This window comes from Dipodomys spectabilis, unplaced genomic scaffold (genome assembly GCF_019054845.1).
Source record: "Dipodomys spectabilis isolate Male_0828 unplaced genomic scaffold, ASM1905484v1 ptg000155l, whole genome shotgun sequence".
NCBI lineage: Eukaryota > Metazoa > Chordata > Mammalia > Rodentia > Heteromyidae > Dipodomys > Dipodomys spectabilis.
This window is the reverse complement of record NW_024870832.1, coordinates 4,780,370-4,796,832: the sequence shown is the minus strand read 5'-3', so window position 1 is coordinate 4,796,832 and position 16,463 is coordinate 4,780,370. Positions and strand designations below refer to the sequence as shown.

At 39.7% G+C, this 16,463-nt stretch overlaps 1 protein-coding gene across 1 annotated transcript; it reads right to left on the bottom strand.

Moving 5' to 3' along the window:
* Positions 1–14,979: 14,979 nt before the first annotated feature.
* LOC122118567 (zinc finger protein 2 homolog) lies at positions 14,980–16,128 on the bottom strand (the record flags this gene model as incomplete). Its single annotated transcript, XM_042692410.1, has 1 exon — positions 14,980–16,128. A coding segment is annotated over exon 1 (1,149 nt), but the record flags the coding sequence as incomplete, so codon positions are not given.
* Positions 16,129–16,463: the final 335 nt, after the last annotated feature.

The window sequence follows — 16,463 nt, the reverse complement described above, 5'->3', positions numbered from 1 at the left end:
TATGTAGCCTAGGCTGGCAACTAACCTTTCTTGAGTTTCCCAAGTCCAGGGAGAATAGTTGTGTTTCAGACTGTGTGTGGCTACATTAGCCATTCTTATGTGTACAGTTCATTGATAAAACACTGGGCCACACTGTTGTGAGGCCATTCCATCCATCCATCTACAACACTTTTCATCTTCCATCTGTGAAGCTGTTTAATCATTGAATAGGCAGCTCCTGTTCCTCTCTATCCCAGTGTCTGGAATCATCCTATATTTGGGCTCTACAAGTTTGTCGGTCCTTGAAAGCTCAGTAAGGGAAATTATACCATGTCTTTTCCTTTATGACTAGTGTGTTTTATTTAGCTTATTTTACTTAAAGTTCATCCCTGCATTTGAACACATTTATAGTTTTACATGCTTCGATGTTTTGCTTACTGTGAGTAGAGTTTGAGAAGTGATTCTCTGGTGTTGCATACAAGTGTAGAAATGCTGGACCATATTCCTATATAATTCTATATTCAGTTCTTTTTAGGACTCTTCGTACCATCTTTGATAGTTTGTTTGTTTGTTTGTTTGTTTGTTTGGTCGATCAAGGGGCTTGAACTCCAGGCCTGAGTGTAGTCGCTCAGCTCTTTAGTTCAAGGCTAGCACTCTACCACTAGAGCTACCGCACCACTTCTGATTTTCTGGTGGTTGTATTGGAGATAAGAGTTTCACGGATTTTCCTGCCCATGCTGGCTTTGAACCGTGATCCTCAAATCTCAGCCATCTGAGTAGCTATGATTACAGGCATGAGCCCTGGGCACCTGGCTTCATCTTTGATAGTTTTACATACCTGAGAGAAATGAGCCAAGGTTCACATTCTTTTCACATCTTTCCTAGTTTTTTTTAGACTTTGGGAGTATTTTTGTTTTTTTTTTTTATTTAAAACTATGTCCATACTAGCATGTGTAAAATAGTTATTTTAATGGAATTTTGATTTGAATTTTTCTCATGACTACTGATATTAAACTACTTTTATATTTTAATGTACTACATGTGTATGTCCTTTTTAGAAAAGTCTCTTCAATCTTTTTCCCATTTTAAAATTAGATTTTGTTGTGTGTGGATTACTTGAAGAATTTTCGTTATATTTTATAATTCATATTGGTTAGCAATCTATTTAGAGTTATGCAAGTTCTCTCATACCATGCTATTTTTTCTTTGTTGGTAGTGTTTTTCAATATACACAGTTTTCATTTGTTTTATGTATATATTTATTTATTTATTTATTCATTCATTCATTCATTGTAGGTCATGGGGCTTGAACTCTGGGCCTGAACACTGTCCCTCAGCTCTTAACTTCAAGACTAGCACTCTACCACTTTGGCCACAGCACCGCTTCCGGTTTTCTGGTGATTTACTGGAAGTAGGAGTTTCACAGCTATACCTGCCCAGGGTGACTTTGAGACCCAATCTTCAGATCTCACCCTCTTCAGTACCTAAGATTACAGGTTTGATCCACCAGAGACTCACATTGTTTGTTTGTTTCTTTGTTTTTTCCAGGAGGTACTTTTGGAGTTGAAGTTCTGGGGCTACAGTCAAATCTTTCTTTCGTTTTTTTTCTTTTTTTTTTTTGCTCACACATGGGTCCTGAACTGTGGGACTGGGCACTGTTGCTCAGCTCTTCAGTTCAAGGTGAGTACATTACAAATTGAACCAAAGGAACACTTCCAACTTTTTGCTTATGTGGTGCTGAGGAATCGAACCCAGGGTCTCATGCATGCAAAGCAAGTACTCTACCACTGAGCAATCTTCCCAGACCAGTTACTGTCAAATCTGATGCCATGAAGCTTTCCTCCCCTCCTCCCTCCTTCTCCTCATTTCCTTTTCCCTCTTTTCCCTTCCTCTCCACTACTCTCTTGTTCTCTCTTCTTCCTTCTTTTCCCTAACCTTTTGCTTCCCTTCTTTCCCTCCTCCACTCATCTTCTTTTCCCTTTATATCTGAGATGAAAACGTGCTAGTATCACTACAGTTAGGTTTCTAACTTAGAAACACATGTAATACACATAGCTCATGGTTTTCATGAGCTACTATTGGAGCTTGAACTGCAGGTCTCACACTCAGTCAACTTCCTCACTCACTGTTGGCACTATCACTTGAGCCATACCTCTAACCTGTTCATTAGCTGCTTAGTTTGAGTTGTCTATCCAGGCTGACTTCCAGACCTCAGTCTCCTCCTTAGTAGCTAGGCTAAAATGACAGTCTTGAGCCAGAAGTACTTGCCTTGGTTTTTCTTACCTCAACATTTAACATTAACACTTAATTGGATACTACAATGAAACTGTTCATTATTACTGGTTTATGTAGAATTAATATGCAACCTAAACTGAAATAGTTTATCTTTCAAATTAAGTGTTGTATTGTGTTTTTAACAATTGTAACTGTTCTAACTGTGGTAGATTTTCTTCACTAAGCAAATCGTTTATGCTGGAGGTATTGTTTTATAATTAGTGTAATTTGATGTTATTATGGAAGTCATGGATACAGAGATTAGAATGACATGAGTCAGGTAATAAATACCTTTCCTTTCATACAGTGTCTTCCATGTTTTCACTCTCTCCCAATCCCTCCCTCCTATCTCTACTCTTGAGTTGTATACTTCACTTTCATCACCCTCTTTCCCTCACATTCTATGGCTCTGCCACACCCGCCAGAAGATACACATGTGAAAACACCATACATAATTGAAAGCAATTGTTTTTATTTCACAAGTGAAGAAAGTGGCTCCCTTTAATATTGAATAAATCACAATGATAGCATGCATTTTTTACAGATCCATACTAGTTTCCATCTGTTTGTTTTACTGTTAGATTATTAGAAACATATTGTTGGATTTTATTGTATTTACAACATAGATTTATTTGTCATACTGATTTCTAGACAATTTGTCTTCATATCTATTCTCAGTGTGTCTGTCTTGGTAAATATGACAGCATAGTGCTTTATAAACAGCATTTAGTAAAGATAACACCATCCATGTGTGTGTTTCTACTGACCGTTTGTCTAGTTATTCTGTCATTAAGAGGAGTATTAGTTCTCCAATCATAATGATAGATTAAAAAAATTATCATTCTTTGGCCTTTAAATCATGTCTTTGTTGACTTTACTTTTCAGCATAGAACTTTTGTTATACAGATTTATAATTTGCCTGTTATTATCAATGCTCTGTATCTGTGGTAACACAATTTGTGCTGAGGTTCTTTTCCTTTCATATTATAACTATTTGTATTTTTCAGTATTCATTGTTGCTTATGGTATTTTTATATTGATTTATTTTAATTTCTTGAAAATTAATGTATGTCTTTTTGGCTTATTGATTTTCTTGAGTATGTTTTCTTCTGTTCAAATCAGACAGTACCTGATATATTTATTATTTTTATATTACAATATTAATATGGTTTCATTTTAGTGATTACTTTACTATTTATTATATTTGTCTCATCTGATATGTATTTCTTAGTTTGCTTTCATGTAACCTGCACACATCCTTCTATACAGTGCAAATCACCTCTAATATAATCTCCAGGGAATCTTCTATACACTGTAAATCACCTCTGATACCTATTACAATTTAAATCCTACTAAATACTTGTTTCAATGCATTGTTCATAGGATAATGTCAGTTTTTTCAAAGACTGCATGTTTACTATAGGTGCCATACATTTTCAAGTATTTTGTTCTATGGTTTGTTGAACCTGTCCAACAAACAAATATGTAAGGCCTAATATATTCCTTTGAAAATGCTACTAAAGGGGCTGGAAAGCTGGCTCAGTGGTAGAGTGCTTCCTTGCATGCATGAGGCCCTGGGTTAGGTTGCTCAGCACCATATACACAGAAAAAGCTGGAAGTGGTGCTGTGGCTCCAGTAGTAGAGCAGTAGCCTTGAGCTGAAGACAGAGCCCAGGCCCAGAAATCAAGCTGTGTGAATGATGAAAAGTAAAACACATACCACAAATAAAATAGTGCATATAATAATATTTAAAGGTGCTGGACACAATTGTCTCATGGTGGTAAACCTGAGATCTGAGAATTGAGCTTTCATCCAACCCTATCAGAAAAGTCAATGAAACTCTTATCTACAATTAATCACCTAAAAATCCAGAAGTAGAAATTGATAGATGGCTCAAGTGATAGAGCCTTAAGATAAAATGGTCAGGGACAGCACCCAGACAATGTGATCAATACCTAATATTGGTATAGTTTACTGTTATATATGGGGAAAAAGGCTACTTTTAATAAGTAGGTGGAATTGTGCAAAAATGCATACTGTTCAATAAGTAATGAAATCCATACCTGGCTTATGTAACTTTGACCTATATATATATATACATATATATGTGTCACCTTCACAATAACTTTTTTAAGAATGCAAAAACAACAGAAACATACAATAAATTCCCCGGTGGATGTAGGTAGCATTTGGAGCAGGGAGGGTGAGCAGACATGGTAAAGGAGGTGAATACGGTTTAAAAAAGGGTGTGTGTGTGTGTGTGTGTGTGTGTGTGTGTGTGTGTGTGTGTGTGTTTCAATGAAACTTGCTGACATTGGGCTTTTTGTTTTCATTTGCTCATTTGTTGTTATTGTTGTTGTTTTGGTTGTTTGACATTCCTGGGGCTTGAACTCAGGGCATGAGAACTGTTCCTGAATTTCATTATGCTGAAGGCTACCAATCTACCACTTGAGCTACAGCACCAGTGCTTCTAGAGGTGTTTGGTAGTTTTTGTTGTTTGTTAGGTACTGAGAAATCAAACCCAGTGCTCTATGCATGCTAGGCAAACACTTTATCACTAGCCTACATTGCCAGCCCCAACCACACTGTTTTAAGAAAGGAGGCAGGGCTGGGAGTGTGGCTCAGTGTTAGAATGCTTGCCTTGCTCATGAGGCACTGGATTCCATTCCTCAGCACCACATCAGCAGAAAATTCATTGTGACTTATCACCAATTAAATAACAGAAAACTAGAAGTGACATTCTGGCTGGAAGTGGTAGCATGCCAGCCTCTAGTGAAAAGATAAGGGAATATGCTAGGCCTTCCCTGAGTTTAAACCCCACAACTAACAATTAAAAGAAAAAAGAAACAATCATGAACAAACAAAAACCTAAATTCTTGCTCATTGCCTTTGTTCTTCTATTTTTCTTTGTTCTTGTAACTGTATACTTCATATCATTCCATTTTCTACTTTCTTCCTTTCACCTTGGGGGATTGAACCTTGGGATTTGCACATGGAAGGTGCATACTACATACCAACCTATTCTTTCTTCTTTTAAAATAAAAAGTGTGCTTATAGGACAGGCAAGGTAGCGAAATGGTACAGGGCTTGCATTGCATGAATGAGGAGCTGGGTTCTATTCCTCAGGTCCACATACACAGAAAAACCTGGAAGTGGTGCTGTGGCTCAAGTGGTAGAATGCTACACTTCAGCAAAAGCAGCACAGGCACAGCACCTGGGCCCTGAGTTCAAGCATGAGGACCAGCAAAACAAAAAGTCTGCTCATTTTAATTAGTCAAGGCTACCTCTGCAATTTAAAAGATAAATTTAAAAGTGACTTTAGTTCACTTTCAATACTACTGTCCTCCATTCCAGTGAGTGCAGGGGCCACACACAGAAGAGAATCTATACCTCTACTGTCACTTGAAAACTAGCTGTGGTACAACAGTAAACATCAACATATACATTTCTGTTCTTCTTATTTTGAACACAATGTGCTTTGTCAAGGTAGGTAAAAAATAAGTGAAGGAAACCTTTCCTTTTCTTTCTTTTTTTTTTGGGGGGGGGGGTCCAGTCGTGGGGCCTGAACTCTGGGCCTGGGCGCTTTCCCTCAGCTCTTCAGCTCAAGGATAGCATTCTACCCCTTGAGCCACAGTTCCACTTCTGGCTTTTTTTTTCTGCTTATGTGGTACTGAGAAATTGAACTCAGGGCCTCATGCGTGCAAGGCAAGCACCCTACCACTGAGCCACCTTCCCAGCCCCAAACCTTTCCTTTTCACTTATTGGTTGTGATTGTAATGGATCTATCTTGCAGTGGACTGAAGTCTGACACTCCTGTCATTTGAGTTCTCTCTGAACTACTTTTCAATTTGTTTTCTTCTTAGGACACACACACACACACACACACACACACAAACACACACACACACACGCACAAATATCCTGAAGAATTTTATCTAGTTCATCTAAAAATAGTTTTACTACCAATTCTTCTTGACAACAAGCAATTGTATCATCTACATACAACAAGACGATTACATTGGGCCACTGGATTACCTTGACTAACAGGTCCCTGTGTCAACACTGAGCACTCCTGAAACCTGGGCACACCATGTCCCATGCTAGAGGTGCCATGTGGTGCTGGTGGTGTACTGATGGGTAGCACAGGCCCTGTTCTGGGCTCCTCACTCCTGTCCCAAGGGGCTAGCCAGGCTTGCATATTGCATGAAGACTTTGGAACTGCATTCCTCTCCTCGGCTGGCACCTCACCAATCTTTTCTTTCCTATACCTTACATTTTGAGTTCTGGCCTAGACTATGAGCCCAGCCAACTTCCAACACACCTGATGAAGTCTCCACATCAAACTTTTGGTAACAAACATTTAAGTTAGAATGCACATATAAAGATTTGGCTAGGAAGTGACACTGTGACTCAAGTGGTAGAGCACTCACGTTGAGCTGAAGATTGGGCTTGGTTTTGCTCACACCCCATGTACACGTGGGGAAAAGATGGTTGGCTGTGGATGCCCCAGGTAGTGATCTTCTCAAAGTACTGAGACCTCTATAACAGGGACTTCATACAAGGATGTTTCTGATCCAGAAACCTGAAAGAAAACAATTTAAAAGAACTTCACAATTCATTGAGGAAACAGAAAAGAGAGGTAAGGGTAAGATGTTAACAAGAAAAATGTACACTTAATACTATGTTAATTATGGGAGGAACAATGACCTAGAAGTGGACAATAAAGATATCAGTGCTCAAGGTAATGGAAGGAGGCCTTGGGTGGTCCCTGAAGTTCTAGTGAAAATCCAATGATAGCCTTGTTCAGTACCCACTGTGCTCAGTATCCCAGCTTCTTTCCCCTTCCAGTCACTCTGAAGTGCATCATTCCAGATTAACCTCAGGAGGAGACAAGGATTCACCTACGATCCTGCTCTCTTATTGGGGTCAAGATTGCTTGGGAACTGGAGGGTTTTGGTTAAATATTTAGATCTCTGGAGAGCAGATTCTTCAGCGTCATGATTTGGGTCATTTGAACTGCCCCTGCTGATGATATCACAATGTTCTGTAACATAAATGTGACTATGTTGATACTTTATCCAGTAACATTCAATGAATGGCTATTGAAAATAATCTAATTTAGAGTTGAAATCTTCATACAAAGGCAGAACTATTCTAAAGCCTAACTTTGGATATTGCTACAGGATGAACCTTGTGGTAGGACCGTTGACATTCTGAAAAATTATATAACCTAACCCACTCTTAGTGATTAGGTCTAGGGTGGATATGTAGCCAAGTCATGGTTCACCACTTCTCTTCTCAGGACATAGGAGCTTTTAGAATGAGCTGAAACTAAATACCCTCTCATTCAGCCCTGGGAGTGGCCTTGAAATAAAGTGCAATCCATAAGGGAAGAACAACAAAAGTGCTTCTGCACATCTGGACAGAACAGACTGAAAAGAGTATTTCTCCTACATCTGTGTGCACACAGTAGAAGACCATTGTCTTCTCGTTCAAATATATTGGTATTCTGGGATCTTAAATCATCACTACTTGACTCCTTTTCTTATGATCCTGTTTCAAGTAAACTGAAATATTTGGCCACATTTTATATGATGAGATCTCTGTTTGAAGGTCTAATTCCACACCTTACAGACGTGGACCACATTGTCCTACATAGTAACATGAACCTCTGCAAGGACCTATGAACTTGTCAGAAACACAAAGGTATATTCATGTGCATTCACATGACAAAAGATACCAAACTGTTTGTAGCAATTTATCATTAACCAGGCTTATATGATATATCAACATCGCCAGGCGCCCGTGGCTCACGCCTGTAATCCTAGCTATTGAGGAGGCTGAGATCTGAGGATCGCAGTTCAAAGCCAGCCTGGCAGGAAAGTTTGTGAGACTCTTATCTCCAATAAACCACTAGAAAACCGGAAGTGGTGCTGTGGCTCAAGCGGTAGAGGGCTCGCCTTGAGCTGAAGAGCACAAGGACAGTGGCCCAAGTACAGAGTTCGAGCCCCATGACAAAAAAAAAAGATATTTCAACATCAACTTCAATTGAGGGACAATGACTATACTCTGTGGAGTACTTTAGGCTTATACAAGAATGGTAACTTTCCTGCACGAGGGCCAAAGAACCCATTTTACAAAATATCTTCCCTAGCCTTGGAGAGCTTTCTACTCAGGGCCTGGGTACTGTCCCTGAGATTTTGTAATAAAGGAACAAATGTGATGACAGTCTATTAACTTGATTCATAACACCACTTGTGGGAAATTTGGTGACAATTGGTGATGTCTCACAGCATTTCCTATCTAGTTGGCCTTTCAATTGTGATCTTTAAACTTCATACTTTTGAGCAACTAAGAATCCCGACGTGAAGCAACAGTGCCATTAGATCAGGAGATCTTAACTATTTGATCCAATCAGGACTCATGGTTTCTACCGAATAGGATATAAAATTCATAATATCATATAGACATATGCAAAGGTCTTTTTGCAATCACTTGCTAAAGGACTGTTTACCTATCATACTGTAAACCACATTCAAATGCTTCCACTAAATATTTGGAAGAATGTATTGTTTGCACAGATCATATTAGTGGTCCTCAGGTTGAATTCAGGGGCAAAAATTTGTGAGGCTTCCTTTACCTTCTACACCAGATGCAGTTTTTTTTTTTTTTTTTGGTCGGTGGTGGGGCTTGAACTCTGGGCCTGGGCGCTGTCCTTCAGCTCTTCAGCTCAAAGCGAGCACTCTACCACTTGAGCTACAGCGCCACTTCCGGTTTTCTAGTGGTTTATTGGAGATAGGAGTCTCACGGTCTCTCCTGCCCGGGCTGGCTTTGAACCATGATCCTCAGATCTCAGCCTCCTGAGTAGCTAGGATTACAGGCGTGAGCCACCAGCGCCCGGCCCAGATGCCCTTTTGTATCACTGATTTTGCACCTTAGGGTCTTGCTTCTCTGTCTGGGCCTTTCTACACACTAATTTTATAATTGCATATCACAAGTAGCAAATAAGATAGGCACATATGACCAGATCCATGCTTTTATTGGCTAAGATACCATTTTCATGAAGCTTTTGCATGGGATGGCCTACCAATACTACCTTTCTAATTTGAGCTTCCTGAGTAGCTAAGATTCCACACATGAGGGAGTGTAATTGCTCATTTCTAATTGCTGGTTTTAAATTAAAAGGAGGAAAGGGTGCTTTACCAATTCAGTGAGCAGTAAGTCCCTTAAAGTTTGAGCTCAAGCAATAGTGTTGGCCAAATTATAATAACAAAAATAATAAAATCAATAATAAAATGTTATCATCAGGGATACTTTGAATGAATGTGGTATGTTGGTTCATGCCTTTTAATTACAGCTATATGGCAGGCCTAGGTAGAAGGACTCCAGTCCATGAACCATCCTTTATCAGAAAGCATCCAGTTTGTAAAAACAGAATGAGCTATATCCAAATGGCCGGGGTGTGTGTGTGTGTGTGTGTGTGTGTGTGTGTGTGTGTGTGTCTTACAATTAGGAAGGCCAAGGGCCTCCCAATCCCCCTATTTATTTTTTACTAGGCCTCAGTAGATAAGCATACGGGTAAACAGTGTGAGGGAAGGGGTTAAGCTAGGAACCTAGCTAAATCTGGCAATGTGAAGTCCACTGTCTTTATCTTGTAAATGGAATCATAGGCAGGATTTAAGGATTCTCTTTCAACAATTAAACTAAATACTGAAATTGTTGAAGGGACAGGAAGCCAGAGGCGAAGCATTGAATGAAACCTCTTGTTCCCAGACAGAGATTTCTTCAGAACAGCCCACAGGGCTCATGCTTTGATTCCTAGCTTTTATGGAGGTCAAGATGAGAGAATCTCCTTTGAAGCCAGCACTGTCTGGCTTCACCTCAGTTCCTGAGGTCAACACCTCATACTGGCACAAAAATATTTCTTCATGCAAGTGTGAAAGTAGAGCTCTTCATGTAACCAAACAGCTCTGGACATATCTAGAATGATTGGCTTATATAGGATCTACAGTCTTGGTCTTGGTTTACTAATTAAGCACTTTCTGATGTAACAGACATTTCTTCTAAATGCCTCCAGGATATCTTTAATTACATAACTATACAGTGGCATCTATCTTGGCTCAAGAAATTCTAAATTTAGGTCAATCTTTGTGTTTCTGTAAAAGAAGACAGTATATTTGTAGAATGCCACATTTTGGAAGATGGAATGCTGGAGTCTATTACACAGCTAGCAGTCTGCAAGCAACCTGTTGTAACAAAGACTTGCTGTCCACAAATACACTTAGACAGCTTGGAAACAGGACAGAAAGGGGGAAAAAAGAATAAAAACAACACCAAGAAACCAATCAGAACCGAGAGAGTGCTGAATTGGGACACTAAGATGACCAGAGACAAGCCAGGAGACAGGACACAGGACATGATCACAGAGACATGTACCATGGCATCTGGTGCCACTGCTGGTCCAGCCTAAATAGGGCCTAAGCAGGAGGCAGGTCCACAGGAAATTCCCAGTCCCAGGAACTGAACTAACAGATTGAGTAACATATCAGCCAAATGCCCATGCCTGCTTGCAGGGATCCAGCCACACCCATCAGTTGGGTGGCAAGTGATGGATGGGGCTTTTCCTTCCCCCTGCATGAAGACAAGATGCCAGACCCCACCATCCACCATGTGGCAAGTAGGGCACCAGCCACACCTGACCTCCTTACTTAATATTACTGAATTAGTAAATCAATTTATAAAATGCTACAGCGTCTGTATCATTTTCTAAACAGTTCAAGAATTTGCTTTATGTAAAAGCCATTTTTCTTGAGCCCCACCTCTGAAAGAATAATTCTCACATTCACCAAATATTAAACATTCTTCTTTCGAATAATTTGTTTCTTCTTCCTTCCTTCCCTTCCCCTTTCCCTCTCTCACTTCCCTCCTTCCTTCCTTCCTTCCTCTCGGCCTAGAAGTGATGCTATAGCTCAAGTGGCAGATAGTTTTATTTTTTGTTAACTTAAATTTTTGCGAGTGATTGCAAAATGTCTTATTTTGCCTAATGTCTTATCTATCTTAGTCCTTTATGAGATAGCAAATGAAAGCCTTCTTCTCATATCAAAGAAATATATGTGTTCGGGGCGGGAAGATTGCTCAGTGGTAGAGCGCTTGCCTTGCAAGCATGATACCCTGAGTTCGATTCCTCAGCACAACATAAGCAAAAAGAAAAAGCCAGAAGTGGCGCTGTTGCTCAAGTGGTAGAGCGCTAGTCTTGAGCTGAAAAGCTGAGGGACATTACCAAGGCCCAGAGTTCAGGCCCCACAACTGGACCAAAAAAAAAAAAAGATACCCACTTCAGAAATATATGTGTTCTTGGTTTTGGATATATACTCATGGTATGGATATATACTCATTGCACAAACAAAATATGGAACATCATATTGTATTTCAAAGTAAGGGCAATAAAATTTGTAATCAGCCTCTAGAACATTGAGAAAATGCAGGCTCATCACATCGTCCACACTGGTGTTTTATCACAGCTCACTCAGCAAAACAACTAAATGGGCTAAGAGTGAATCAATCACAAGTTATTCATCACCAGTAATTAAAGAAAAAAGCAAGCACTGAAGACATTTTGGGGTTCTCCCCTAAGACAAAATGCAGACTCTTGTCTTTATTTATCCACCACATTTTTGAATTTTTATTGTAAAGATACTGTATAGATTGATTATACAATTATATGAGGAAGTCATGAATACGTTTCCTATCAAGCATTGTTACCGCTCTGAGAAAGATTTTACTACTATGGATGTACTGCAATAAGGAGTAATATCTTCCATCAGATCTTCCATTCAAAACTGAACTGGAATAGCAAGTCATTTGTACTATAAGACATGGATCACACATACAGAGGGAGACATAAGGGAGCAGTAGAAAACTGGTTGTTCTCATGTTCTTGCCTCCTATCATAACAGTCTTTACCCATCTATTGTTCCCCTAACCATGTTGGAGATGGTCTGAATCCAGTCCCAAAGGGCCAGAGCTCATTTTTCTAAGAAGAGTTTATCAAATTACCCTAACAAACTATTCCTTAGTATAAAAGACACAAGTTAATAACTTCAATCTCTGAATTACTTGTCGAGACTGGTTTTTTCTACATGCTTTGGATAATATTGAATGACACCATCCCCACTCAACACGATGAAAGGATGAGAAATGTTGGCTTAGAGAGCTGAAGGGTGAAGAATGGTTTCCCATCACACCCAGTTTACATCTGCTATGAAGGATTTCTCTGTATAATTTACAGAGGTTTTCTTTTCTTTTTCTTTTCGTTTTTTTATTGTGAACATACTGTACAGAGTGGTTACAATTACATGGGCGAGATAATGAGTACATTTTTTATCAAGCATTGCAGCCTCCTCTTTTGTTTACCCTTGACATCCCTTCCCAGCCTCCCCTCGCCCCCCCACGCAATCTCCCCCCCCCACCAAAGTTGTAAAGTTCATTTTCTTTTTATTTATTTTATTTTTATTTTTTGTGAGCATACTGTACAGAGGGGTTACAATTACATGGGCAGGTTAATGCGTACATTTCTTATCAAGCATTGTAGCCTCCTCCTTTGTTTACCCTTCACATCCCTCCCAGCCTTCCCCTGTCCCCCCCCCACGATCTGCCCCCCCCAACAAAGTTGTAAAGTTCATTTTCGACATGACAACTTGTACTTCTCATTGTTGCAACGGGTCCACCTGTAACCTTAAACGACTTGTTTTTCCCTTCTCCTCCACAAATTATACCGACATCAAATATAGGGAAAGCAGGGGTTATACTGTGGGGGAAGGACATACAAAGCAACAAAGAAATAATCTTATAAATGTGTTAAAAACAAATGCATGAAAGAAAAAAAAACATTTAAATACATATCGAAGGGTTCATTTTCCTAACATCACATTATCTGACCTTTTCTGCTTGACTCATACATATACTAGATATTGCAAATAAGGGAAACCATGGGACCTATGTTTCTTTGGGTTTGGCTTACTTCACTTAATATAATTTTTTCCAAGCCTTTCCTTTTCCTAACAAATGGGGCAATGCCATTCTTTCTGACGGAGGCATAGAATTCCATTGTGTATATATACCACATTTTCTTGATCCATTCATCTACTGAGGGGCATCTGGGTTGGTTCCATATATTAGCTATGGTAAATAATGCTGCAATAAACAAAGTTGTGCTGGTAGCTTTAGTGTGATTTTGTTTGTAAACATTTGGGTAAATGCCCAAAAGAGGGATTGCTTGGTCATAGGGGAGCTCTATGTGAAGTGCTTTCCAAAGTGGTTGAACAAGTTTACACTCCCACCAACAATGAAGTAAGGTTCCTTTCTGTCCACACCCCCTCCAGCATCTTACGGAGGTTTTCTGACAAAGATTTTCCTACATTGGGCTTCTTTCCTGGGTGAATGTTTTAATAACTGCAGAAGGTTGGCTTCTGGTTGAAAGACTTCCTCTCATGTTTATGTTTACAGGGATTCTGTCATGTGTCCAGGTCTCTGATACCTGTACAGATGGGACTTCTGGCCAAATGTTTTCTAAACTCATAATTTCTCTCCTGTGTATGCTCTTACATATGCTGAGGATTCAATTCTGATTGAAAATCATTTCAAAAATGTTCTATGCACTACTTTCTTCTCTCCCATGTGAGTCAGTTCTCTGATGAACACTGAGCTATTCCTTTCAGATCAAAGGCTCTCCACATTTGTAATATTTTTAAGATTACTCCGCTGTGTGTGTCCTATGAACCTGTATCCATGACTACTTGGTAAAGTACTATCCACATTTCTTTTTGGGGGAGGGTCCGGTTGTGGGGCCCGAACTCTGTGCCTGGGCACTGTCCCTCAGCAATTCAGCTCAAGGCTAACGCTCTACCACTTGAGCCACAGTGCCATATCCAGCTTTTTTCCTTTTGCTTACGTGGTGCTGAGGATTGAACCCATGGCCTCATGCACGCAAGGCAAGCACTCTACCACTGAGCCACCTTCCCAGCCCCCTATCCACATTTTTTACATTTATATTTTCTCACTTGTGTCTGTTCTCTGATGCAAACTGAGTTATGACTTTTTCTTGAAAACCTTTCCATTTATTTTCCTACATATGATTTCTCTCCTCTTGCTGTGTGAGTGGGTGTGTGTGTGTCTGTGTGTTTTGTGATGAACCCTGAGCTGTGTCTTCTAATTGAAGGACTCTACATCTGCTATACCATAAGGTTTCTATGCCGTGTGGGTCCTGTGTTGCAATTTCAATTTTCTTACAGATGAAAGACTTTCCCCACTTGGTACAATCCTAAGTTATTTCATTTGTGTGAATCAACTTATGTGTATTTCGCTGTGAACTCTGTTGCATTTATAAGGTTTCTGCCTTTATGTTATGTGATGGATGTTAAGGTGTGCCTACCAGGTGAAAGAATTTCCATGCCTGCTACATACATAACATTTCTCTCTGGTGGGGTTTTTTCTGATGGACAGAAAGGTGTATGTTCTGGGTGAAAAGAATTTCCACATAAGTTACATTCATTAAATTTCTCTCCTGCGTGTGCTCTCTGGTGGACAGTAAGGTCTGGCTTCTGGCTGAAAGACTTTCCACACATATGACATTCATAAGTTTTCTTTCCTGTGTGTTTTCTGATGGACAGTAAGGTTTGACTTCCAGGTGAAACACTTTCCACACATGTTACATTCATAAGGTTTCTCTCTTGTGTGTGTTCTCTGGTGGCAAGTAAGGTTTGACTTCTGGGTGAAAGAATTTCCACAAATGGTACATTCATAAGGTTTTTCTCCTGTGTGTGTTCTCTGGTGGAGAGTAAAGTATACCTGCTGTCTAAAAGACTTTCCACACATATGACATTCATAAGGTTTCTTTCCTGTGTGTGTTCTCTGATGGGCAGTGAACGATGACTTCCAGGTAAAAGACTTTCCGCACAAGTTACATTCATAAGGTCTCTCTCCTGTGTGTGTACTCTGGTGGACAGTAAATTGTACCTTCTTGGAGAAAGACTTTCCACACAAGTTACATTCATAAGGTTTCTCTCCACTGTGTGTTCTCTGGTGGAAAGTAAGGTATGCCTTCCGGGTGAAAGACTTTCCACATGTGTTACATTCATAAGGTTTCTCTCCTGTGTGTGTTCTCTGGTGGACAATGAAGTTTGACTTCCAGGTGAAAGACTTTTCACACATGTTACACTCATAAGGTTTATCTCCTATGTGTGTTCGCTGGTGGCCAGTAAGGCCTGGCTTGCCAGAAAAAGACTTTCCACACATGTTACATTCATAAGGTTTCTCTCTTGTGTGTGTTCTCTGGTGGACAGTAAGGTTTGTCTTCCAGGTGAAAGACTTTCCACACACGTTACATTCATAAGGTCTCTCTCCTGTGTGTGTTCTCTGGTGGCCAGTAAGGTTTCGCTTCCGGGTGAAAGACTTTCCACACACATTACATTCATAAGGTTTCTCTTCTGTGTGTGTCCTCTGGTGGATAGTAAGGCTTGACTTACAGGTGAAAGACATTTCACAAATGTTACATTCAAAAGGTTTCTCTCTTGTGTGTCTTCTCTGGTGGACAGTAAGGTGTGAATTCTGAGCGAAAGACGTTCCACACACATTACATTCATATGGTTTTTCTCCTGTGTGGATTCTCTGGTGGACAGTAAGATATGCCTTACATGTGAAAATCTTTTCACACATGTTACATTCATAAGGATTCTCTCCTGTTTGTGTTCTCTGAGGGAGAATAAGGTGTGTCTTCTCAGTGAAAGACCTTTCACACTGTTTATATTCTTCAACTACAGAAGACACATGAGGTCTATATGCAGCACATATCTTACCAGGTTCACTGAAAGCATCCATGTTCTGACACACAGTGAACTTTTCTGTCCTCATCCCTAAGGAGTTCCCATTATTCTTAATCAGTTCTGACTTCTGTGTTGAGCTCAAATTAAAACTTATAAGTCTCACTTTTTCCTTCCCTTGGTTACTACTCATGACTGCTACTTCAGAGAGATCCTTATTGTGACGTTCCTGGCAGGTGCTAATCACATCCTCCAATTCTGGGACATCTAAAATGAATAATAGAAAAATAGAGAAAAACATAAATGAGATCCATAAATTCCTTAATGTAAAGATATTTCCTTACTTTCTGTTACAAGATTTTCAAATATCAAAGCACAGTTTTATGCAGAATA